Raw genomic sequence first — 11,194 nt, forward strand, 5'->3', positions numbered from 1 at the left:
ATTATGTAGCACTTTCCAAGCTTACAAATAATTTGAATATGCATTTCATTTTATTTTTACAACCATCATCTGAGTGTACATAACTAATAATAATATCTTTATGTTGTTAGAGGAAACAACTCAGAAAGATTCAGTGATTTGGCCAAATCACATAGCTGGTAAAAAGCAGAGGAGAACCTAAAAACATACTCTTAGAACAATATTTTTTCCTTTATATCACCCGTTCGATTATAGTTGACAGTAAAAATAACTGCCATATACTTGGACATATTCCATTTATGTGATTATTGTACCAGATGCCATGTGGGTATCTGTGTGTGTCCGTGTGTGTGAGAGAGAGAACAACAACACTGAAGCTATAGTAGCTCCATCTTTAAAGAACTAAATTAAGGTCATATGTAAATAGACCTGATTTGATGAGATTCATTTAACTCCTTGTCCATTTTATTTCAAGAAAACATTTATGGAGCACTGAATATGTGCCTAAGCTATGTATCTTTGAAATGCTCTTAATCTGTTTGTTTTAAACATCAAGAACAGGAAATTAAATCTACAAGTGTCCATTATTATTTTTCTAACAACAGAATAATACTTTTAAAGTTACACCAAAGAACATTTTCCCTCCACATCCTCATCGCAGTAAGTTATGGTTATATTTTATATATTCCTAATAATTCATGGTAGATACAAGGTTAAAATAATTTTAATGTTTTAATTATATATTCTGGTTTAGAAAAAATGATATGAATCATATTCCTCATATACTTCTATAATCTTATTTTAATACTGGGGAAGATTTGAAGAAACTTGATAAAAAAAACACCTTTGTCAATACTTTGTACAGTTTAAGCCTTAAAAAACATTGTAAATAAATACTATAGTTGTATGTATTTGCCTTGGTTGTCATTTTGAACTTTTTTTTTTTTTTTTTTTTGCATCTGTACGTGTTCTCTCTTGGGCTAGTTTACTGAGAAAATAATTGATGATTTGCATTTTTAAGGAAATGAGAAAAAGAGTAGAAATAACCTGATTGGAATCTTGATGTAGAAATACATAGTTCCAACCTTACAATCAAGTTTAAGTGATAGGACTGGTAATACAATTTAAAGAGAACAAACCTTTAAATGTATATGTGTGCCTCACCACTCAATACCACCCAACACAATTATTTAGTCAAAGCCAATTATTTAGCCTATCCCTTGTACCACTTTTTACTGGAATTTTTTTGCTTTTTGTTACTGAAATAGCTTTCATCCAATATACTAATATAACATAAACCTTAATAATACACTTTAGTAATATGTGACAATTGGATTGGCATTTTAGAGCTCTTTACTGAATTTGGGTTTTTTGTTTTGTTTTTTATTTCGCTTTAAGTGAAAGTTTACAGTCCAGTTTCTCGTACAAAAACTTAACACACGTTGTTATGTGACCCTAGTTGTTCTCCCTACGATATGACCGCACTCTCCTTCTCTCCACCCTGTATTTCCCTTGGCCATTCAGCCAGCTCCTGTCCGCCTCTGCCTTCTCATCTCGCCTCCGGACAGGAGCTGCTCACTTAGGCTCATACGTCTACTTGAGCTAAGAAACACACTCCTCACCAGTATCATTTTATGTCTTATAGTCCAGTCTAATCTTTGTCTGAGGAGTTGGCTTCAGGAATGGTTTTCAGTTTTGGACTAACAGAGAGTCTAGGGGTCATGTCCTCTGAGGTCCCTCTAGTCTCAGTCAGTCTGGTCTTTCTACTAGAATTTGAATTCTGCACTCCGCTTTTTTTGTGCTTCATCAGGGACTGTCTGTTGTGTTCCCTGTTAGGGGAATCATTGGTAGTAGCCGGGCACTATCTAGTTCTTCTGGTCTCAAGCTAATGGAGTCTTTTGTTTACATGGCCCTGTTCTGTCTGTTGGGCTCATATTTTCCTTGTGTCTTTGGTGTTCTTCATTCTCTTTTGTTCCAGGTAGGTTGGGACCAGTTGATGCATCGTAGATGGCTGCTTGCTAGCTTTTAAGACCCCAGGCGCCAATCACTAAAGTGGGATGCAGAACGTTTTCTTAATAAACTTTGTTATGCCAGTTGACCTAGATGTCCCTTGAAACCGTGGTTCCCAGACTGAATTGGGGTTTTGTAAGTTTAAAATTTGCTTACTTTTTAGGCTCCTGTAAAATATCTGTATAAAATTTCTTCTATTTTTCTAAAGTATGACAGGGAAAAAAAAATTTTTTTTTTTTTTTATTATAGGGAAACAATATCTTACTCTCAGGGTGATGTAGCAAAGCACTGCAACTGTCAAGATTACAAAAATAAAGAAAAACTAGCTCAGAGAAGCCCAGAGATTATGCACTAAAGCCCATGTACTTTGTTCTTTGAGCAGCCATTTTGGCCTTCATTAAGAATTGCTTTAATTTTTCACTCAATTTAGGTACTTGTTTTTTCACCCCACTGCAGATTAGAACCAGCAGATCAGAAACAGAAGGGAGGCTGTTTATGTATGAGTCTAAATTGCCTAAATTACTTTTAAGGGTATCATCTTATTGACAGTATAACTAATACTCATGTAAGCAACTAAATTATGTTTTATAATTCTTTAAGAAAGATTCTCATCTTTGGTATGTAAAGAGACCATCTGGAAAACTTACTGACGGAAAAATTTATAATGCAGTGGTGGATGTATAAAGTGACTCAGTAAACATTTTAAGTGCCACTATTTGTGAGGCACGGTGTTAGGTACTTCCTGTTTGTCCATCTGACAGACTGCTGTGCTTTTAAGTCACAGCAGTTGTTAGTTGCCCTAGCAGCAACCCCAGGTATGCAGAGTAGAGCTGCTCTGTATGTTTTCAAGGCTTGTGACCTTTCAGAGCAGATTTCCAGGCCTGTCTTCCAAGGTTCTTCTAGAGGGGCTCGAAGCCCAACCTTTGAGGCAGTCTAGCACTTAACCATTTGTGCTACCCAAGGACTACCTTTCTGAAAAGCCTTACCCCATTGCTGACAATATATTTTTGGTATTTTAATTCACTCACTTATTTAGTATTTATTAATTGCCTATTTACATGTGCCAAACACTATGTTAGGCATTGGATATAGTAATTAACAAACTAGACTTGATCCCTGCCATCATGAAGTTGTAGCCTAATGAGAAAAATTAAACCAGTACCAAATCAGAATAAAGTTAACAAATTGTGGTTTATGCTAAGTAGACAAATAACTTGAATATTTATCTCCACGCTTCACTGTAAGTAAGCACTTTCAGAGTAAGCACAGGTCTCTGCATTTGTGTATCCTCAGCTCATAGCGCAGTGTGGGGCACAGTATAGATATTAATATGGTTGATGAAACGGAAGCTAGTTAGGAATAAATCCAGAACTAGGATCCAGGTTTCTAACTCTGTCCTTGAAAACCTTGCTAAGAAATTTTTATGAGTAATTTTTCTGTGAGTAATGGAACCCACTGAAGACTTTTTAACTTTGTATTTAAAAAATTTTCAAACATACAGGAAAGTAGAGATAATACAATAAAACCCAAATAGATACCTGTCACCTGAATTCAGCAATTGCCCACATTTGTGCCACGGTTTTTCATTTGTTTGTTTGGCTGAAGTGTAAATTGCAGATATTATGACATTTCATCCCTAAATACTTTGTATGTATCTCTAAAAAGTAAGGATACTTTTCCATGTTACCATTATACTATTTATCATACTAATACTAGGGAATTGTTGGGTTTTTTTTTTTTTTTTTTTAACAGAACCAACAATTCCCTAGTATTAGTACTCAGTACAGTTAAATTTTCCCGAAATATCTTTTACAATTGCAGTGCTATTGTCATGTCTCTTAAATCTCTTTTAATCTAGAATAGTCCTCCATTGCCCCCTTTGGAGCCCTGGTGGTGCAGTGGTTGAAGTGCTCAGCTACTAACCGAAACGTTGGCTGTTCAAACCCACGAGCTGCTCCAAGGGAGAAAGATGTGGCAGTCTGCTTCTGCAAAGATTACAGCCTTGGAACAGGGCTGCTTTGTCAGATAGGGCCACTATGAGCTGGGGTGGCAGTGGATTTGGTTTTTGGTTTTGCCCCCTCTACCCCATGACATGGACTTTTTGTTGTTTTTAAACTTGTTAGGTCAAATGCCTTCCACATTTGTTATGTAGCTTTTTTCTCTTTTTCTGGTATATCAGTAAACTAGAAATTAAATAAAAAGACATGTTTATATTTAACATTTTTGACAAGAATAAATCATAGAAGAAAATGTGTACTTCATGTTGTATCATATCAAAACCAAAAAAAAAAAAACCCAGACCTGTTGCCATCGCGTTGATTCCGACTCATACGTCAACAGGCACATAATAACTCTTGCCCCAGATGAATAATGCAAAGAATCACTGGTTTAGCACAGTAATGGCCAGATCTCTTTGTTATAAAGTTATGTTTTTCCCTATGCAGCCAGCAAGTGAGGTGATACTTTGGCACCATAAGAACATTCAGTTCACCTCAGCCTGTTACTTAATTGCTTTAAATGTGATGATCCTTGCCTGAATCAATTATTTCATTCTTGTTGTTGTGTGTCCTGTAGTCGATTCCAGCTCATAGTGACCTTATAGGACAGAGTAGAACTGCCCCAAAGGGTTTCTTAGGCTTTTTTTTTAATGTACACAGGACCAGATTACCACGTCTTTTGTCCTACTGAGTTGCTGGTGGGTTCAAACCACAGATCTTTCAGTTAGCGGCAAGTGCTTAGCCACTGCATCACCAGGGCTCTGGTTATTTCACTAGATTACCAAACAGTGATCTTCTATTTCTGTCATTCCTTTAACATCTATTGAAGATTTTTTATTAACAGATATCGTGAAAATATGGAATGACATAGTATTATACTAATTATGTGTAATAGACATGGGAGAGGGAAGTTGGGATACTGTCAGCAGTGAAACAGGAAGGCTGAGTAGATGAGAGAAGTATGGAGAACTGGGCAGTTCTTTATTAGACCATGGCATATTGTAAGGGTTATACAGCTATTTTTGGAAAGCAGTGTTAATGAAAACACAGAGTTTGAAAGTTGTTTCATTTTTAAAATTTTACTTAACAAGTATTTATCAAGGGCACCTTGGCATGTTAGGCATAAAAGTGATAAGACAGTGCTTCCTTGCCTTTGTTTTGCTGCCATTGTAATAGCAGTAAGAGTCAAATAAATTGGAGTAATTTATAATTGCCATCATGAAAGTAAGGAGTAACTGATGTTTAAGGTTAGACTAGCAAAGAGTACATCAGTAGAAAAATGGCAACAGGGTAAGGAACCCTTCAGCTCATTCTTGAAGGTACTCTTTGACCAAGCAGATGTTGTTGTTGTTGAATTATCTATGTGCAGTCAGTGTTGAGAAACAAGAACTCCAGGGTCTTTCTGGAAGCTGTGTTTTAGGATATATAGCATGTCCTTAACGACTGTTTTTACAACTGACTGACCCTGAAGCCTACATGTGCTCTGACTCTTATCTCCTGAGAAACCAACATGAAAGGAATTTACAGTGACCTATAAGCAGTTGGTTTGGTTTTTGTCTTTAGGATTCTTGGAGCCCTGCTGGGGCAGTTAATAGCTCTGACTGCTGACCAACAGGTTGGCAGTTCAATCTACCAGCCGCTCCTTGGAAACTGTAGGGGGGCAGTTCTCTGTCCTATAGGGTCACTATGAGTCAAAAGCAACTGGACAGCAGTGGGTTTTGTTTTAGGATCCTTGGCTACACAGTGGTTAAATGCTTGGCAACTAACCAAAAGGTCAGCAGTTTGAACCCACTGGCAGCTCTGCTGGGTAAAGATGTGGCAGTCTGCTTCCATAAAGATTTACAGCCTTAAAAACCCTGTGGGGCAGTTCTACTGTGTCCTGTAGGGTCACATCGACTCAAGGGCTATGGGTTTGGTTGTTTTGGGTTTTCAGGAGACTGTTCTGCCTGGACCCTGCATGTATAACCTATTTTCACCATCTCCTCTTTGGAGAGCCTTTCTGATACCATTGGGCTAACACTGCCCAATTCAACTCGTATCTACTCACAGTAAATATATTCTGTTACAGTAATTTTTGGCATTTCTCTACACATTTAGGTTTTTAACGTGCCCGGCAGAGTTTTCTAGGCTATAATCTTCATGGAAGCGGATTGCCAGGTCTTTCTCCCACAGAACCAGTGGATGGGTATGAACCGTCAGCCTTCTGGTTAACAGCTAAGCACTTAATGTAGCGCCATCAGGGCTCCTGGTGATAAAGAAACTGGCATCCATAAGCCTCAAGTCAGGGCTGACACTGACCCTTTTTTATTAGGTTGTAAATATTTAGTAAGACAAATGGCTATAAAGTGCTTAACCTTCATTTACTTGGTATCCAGTAACATCGGAAAGACTTTAGCTGTCTGTACTGTTATGATAGATCGAGGATAAAATTCCTTTTTTGCTTTTTAACAGCTCCCTTTTCATCTATATTTTGTATTTACAAAATTTGTATTTACGTTTCTCAGTTTTACTTTGAATGAGTTTTTTTTTTTTTTTCAGATTCCAGCACACAAGTTTATAATTTACAAAAGTCTCCCTAAAGCTGTTGCTATTGTTGTTAGTTGCTGAGTGTACTTAATGTAGAATTTTTATAGTAATTGTTCAGTGATAAAGTTCTGCTCAGTGGAAAACCATGTGCCTGTGTTTTTTGGGTTTTCTTAGTGCCACACCAAAAATTGTTTCTAAAGCAAAGAGTATTGAAGTTGAGAATAAAAACCATCTGTCTTCTGTTCCGTTAAACAACCTGGAGCCCATCACTAACATACAGATCTGGTTAGCCAACGGGAAAAGGATTGTCCAGAAATTTAACGTTTCTCAAAGGTGAGTTTTCCGTTTCAATATTTATCTGATTTTTTCCAAGTTTAAATTTCTTCTCTTTAGTTCAATCAACAGTTATTTTTAAGAACTAACCAAAGATTTTAATAAACAATTTTCTAAATGTAATATATCAAGGCAATGGAAATTTTTGGATAATAATGAAATATTTCGGTCTGTTTCATGGATAATCATTTTACTAATCAATTGATTAGTTTTTCTGTTTTAATTAATGTAATTTTTATATGATTTGAGTATTTTTTAAATCATGCTTTAGCATTATGTATATCTTTTGTTAATTGTAGAAAAAGAATGAAAATTCAGAGAAGTATTAAAAGAAACGGAAGTCAATTTAAATTCCACCACCTAGAAATAGGAGTCCTCATGGTGCAATGGTTAAGCCTTTGACTGCTAACCAAAAGTTCGGCAGTTTTTATCCACCAGCTGCTCCTTGGAAACCCTATGGGCAGTTCTGCTGTGTCTTATAGAGTTGCTATGACTTAGAATCAACTCTGCCACAATGGATTTTAGTGAATTGGTTGAATGGGAGAATTCTGTGTCTTTAGTGATATGCCACATTTCATTATTCCTGAGTTGTACTTTTTTTCCACATTTTAGCATCTCTCAAATGAGGATGTGTCCTATAATCCATTGGCCATATGGTAGGCATGACATAATGGTCTTTGCCTTAGTATCTGTCTCAAAACTTGGAGAACAGTTGTCAGGTGTGTGTAAGAACATCCCAGAGATAGTAGTGGAGCAGTTTTTAAAGAAATGCTGTATCAGTAACACAAACACAGCTGATGGTACAGAGGATGGGTATTATGTGGCAAACTGTGTATATTGGTGACTGAACCAAAAATGATTCAGAAGATTGGAGTATGACTAATGTTAAAGGTTTAGGAATACCTTAACCATTTTGTTCTACTTAAGTTTTTCATTGTGTGAAAGCATGTGAGTGATATGATAAATATTTAGGCCTAAATTAAGTAAAAGTATCCTTCCAATGAACATATAATTTAAAAAGTAAATATTAAGAAAATATTTTGCCATAGTTTGACCTTTTTCTCAGTGATACGTAAAATAATAATGGGTCTTTGATCAGTGACATCTTAGTTTTGATAAACTGCGAGTGCATGCCTTTCTTTTTCTCTAAATATATGAACATATCTATATGTACTTGGAGCCCTGGTGGCACAGTGGTTAAGAGGCTGGCTGCTAACCAAAAGGCTGGCAGTTCAAATTTACCAGCCACTGCTTGGAAACCATATGAGGCAGTTCTACTCTGTCCTGTAGGGTTGCTACGAGTCAGGATCAACTTGATCCCAACAGGTTTGGTTTGGTTTTGGCATATGTATTTAGGTGAGCATAACCTTGACGTATCCTCAAGATTGTGATGATCATATTACATTATAGTGACTAACACTATGTTCATTATAATACTGCACCTGCACTGAGATTAAAGGTACAGAAAAAACATCAGAAATTACTATATTTAAGTATTTTCATAATTGTATTCAAAGCACAATGTGACCTGGCACTTAAGAGCTGCAGTCTATTTTTGTGCAGGATCATTAGTTGGACTATTTCTGATGATAACCTGTCACACCTACAAAGCTTAACAGTAATCCCATCAAATATCTAAGAATCAACCTTTTAAAGTAGCCCACACAATCAGTTCTGTATTAACATAGCCAGATACCTACACAAGCTGTTATTACCTTAAACTAGTTAATTCATATTTTCATGAAATTATGTTAATAGTTTGTACTGTTTTACAGGGTAAGCCACGTCAAAGACTTCATCGAAAAATACCAAGGATCTCAGAGAAGTCCACCCTTTTCTCTGGCAACAGCTCTTCCTTTCCTCAGATTGCTAGATGAGACACTCACTCTAGAAGAAGCCGATTTACAGAATGCTGTAATCATTCAGAGACTCCAAAGAACAGCTGAGCCTTTTAGAGGGCTTTCCTAGCATTGGTTTTTGATAGACTAAGTGGGAAATTTGCAGAGAAATGATGGTTTTAAGTTGACATGGAAACCAAAATGGGGGAAAGGAATAGTCATGTTCACTGGACTTTTGGTTCAAGTACTATTTAACTCTGAGAAGATTTTTTAATAAGTGCAAGTTAGTGAAGTAAAAATATGACCAGAAACTATATTCAGTGTACTTTTTCCAAAAGGCTGCTCAGACAGAATATACTTATTTTCAAATACCAGTTAATCAGTATAAAGTATATTATAATAGCTAATATGTTCACAGCACCATTCATTCAAACCAGTGTTCATTACCTTCCCAGATGGCAGAGACTTACTGAAATGTTATCTGTCTCAGATTAAAAAGATGGCAATAAATTAAAAATCATGCATTGCAGGTTTATTATTGTATAACTGATATACAATTAAAAGGCTGGAAGGTACTGTTTTCAACACAGCTATGCCTTAGCCTCAAAGTGTTCTCAACTTTCATTCTCTAGTGGCAGGATATACTCAAATATTAATTGGGCGACAGTACCTAAGATACATTTTCATTTAAAGTTCTTTTCTCTCCAGGAATACCAGTCCACCTTCTTTCTATTTTATTTCTTTTGAAAACTAGAGCTTTGTTTTTAGCTGACATTTGAGATTAGTCATTCATTTGCCAGCACTCATTTAGTATCTAAAGTCTGTGTTGTCACATTATTAAATTAATGGATATTTTTAATTGCATCACAAAGTATGGCTTTTTATCTCATACATCAGAGTCAACCTGTATACTCATTATACTCTGATGCCACCAAGGAAACCATGGTTTATATCTTAGACTTAACTAAAACCAGTTAGACCTTGAGAGTTCATTGTCAGATTAAATTTCCTTGCCTGAAAATGGTAAGTTTAAGAAGCTCTTTTGTTGGTGGATTATTGAAATCAGATTTGCAGTGAAGTATGTATTCAGGGTGTCAAGGCACTAAGTGCCGTGCCTACTGCCTGTCTTGGTTATAGGGCACTGGATGTATGCTGTAAAGCAGCAGTTCTCAAACTTCCTGGTCCCAAGACCTTGGCTTATGTGGGGGTTATATCTGTCACTATTATATGTGAAATTAAAACAGTTTCAATATATTTATTCATTTAATAATGATAAGCATATTTCACATCAACATAAACAATATTTTTATGAAAAAATAGCTGTCTTACAAAACAAAAAGAATTAGTGAGAAAAGTGACATTGTTTAGCATTTTTGCAAATGTCATTAGTGTCTGACTTAAAGAAGACAGATGGATTCTTGTATCTGCTTCTGCGTTCAATCTGTTGCAGTATCGCAGATCGTATAGCCACGGAAAATGCCCCTGTACTCTCATGAGCAAGTAAAAATAGCAAATAATTTCTTGGTATGATTATGAAAATAGTTTGGACCTTATAGACCCCCTGAAAGTATGTTGGGGACCCCCCAGAAGTCCCCAAAACCACAGTTTGAGAACAAATGCTATAAAACAAGAGTTTGCAACAGCTCTCAAGCCTAGTATAAGAGTAACTTGGGAAGCTTTTGCAAAGTCCTCTCCCTGCCACCTACCACGCATATTCTGGTTCATTGTGTTTGGGATGGGTCCCACATCTCTGCATTTTTAAACTTAAGTGATTCTTAGGTATGTGGTCAAAGAACTGCTCTTTGGGAAATTCTGCATAAGCTTCCTTCTTAACAAAATAAAACCTGCATCCTTCACCAAGGGCAGTAAAGGTTTATCACTGAAATGGGGCTGCTAGACCTCCACATTGTGATCTTATCCTCCACAGTTTGCTCTTAGAGAAGCTGTTCCCCTTTAACCTGGAGCTAATCATGACATGACCCTGTTGTATCTCCTATAACAGACAAGGCTGGGAACGTTTCAGTGAAGTTTTTTATTAAAGGCTCAGGAATAACAAAAGGAAAATACACACACCACTAGATGACCTGGCTTGTAGAGCTGTGTCTTCTGTTTGCAGGTCATTTTGAGAATGCTTTTTTTCGTAGCTTCCAGCCTTCCATCTGGCAGGTCCATCTTTTTATTGGGAAGGGAGGGAGGACAGAGGAGAGCCTTTCCCTTTCGTCCTTTTCTCTGAGAAATGAACGGGTGCATAAAAGAAAATATTTATTGTCAGCAATGTTTACAGCAATGTTAGAGCCCTACCTAGAAAAAAAACAAATTATTGTATTCTTTTAAAAAAGGGTAAGAACTAATGAACTTTCAGATGTAGAAAATAAAATGATTGTTAATATATGCACAAGAATCTAAAGTGTCTCACAGAGGTCTGTATTATTATAAAGCATTTTATAATTTTCATTTACATTATAATCAAAATATGATTCCCCATATATTTCTCCATAGGGACCTCTCATT

The 11,194-nt window shown here is 36.3% G+C and overlaps 1 protein-coding gene across 4 annotated transcripts in view; it reads left to right on the forward strand.

Annotated features, from left to right (window-relative positions):
* The window catches only part of UBXN2A (UBX domain protein 2A), a 69,217-nt gene extending 58,133 nt beyond the window's left edge, over nt 1–11,084 (forward strand). For 3 of the 4 annotated variants that reach the window (XM_010591950.3, XM_064295090.1, XM_003411912.4), the window contains 2 exons: nt 6,687–6,845; nt 8,621–11,084. In XM_010591950.3, the coding sequence (XP_010590252.1) occupies nt 6,687–6,845; nt 8,621–8,813 (352 nt within the window). In that variant the 3' untranslated portion in view covers nt 8,814–11,084. Of the gene's footprint in view, nt 1–584; nt 640–1,957; nt 2,125–6,686; nt 6,846–8,620 lie in introns of those variants that run through there. The other variant, XR_010323557.1, reaches the window with a different exon arrangement.
* Nucleotides 11,085–11,194: the final 110 nt, after the last annotated feature.

Source organism: Loxodonta africana, chromosome 12, assembly GCF_030014295.1.
Source record: "Loxodonta africana isolate mLoxAfr1 chromosome 12, mLoxAfr1.hap2, whole genome shotgun sequence".
NCBI lineage: Eukaryota > Metazoa > Chordata > Mammalia > Proboscidea > Elephantidae > Loxodonta > Loxodonta africana.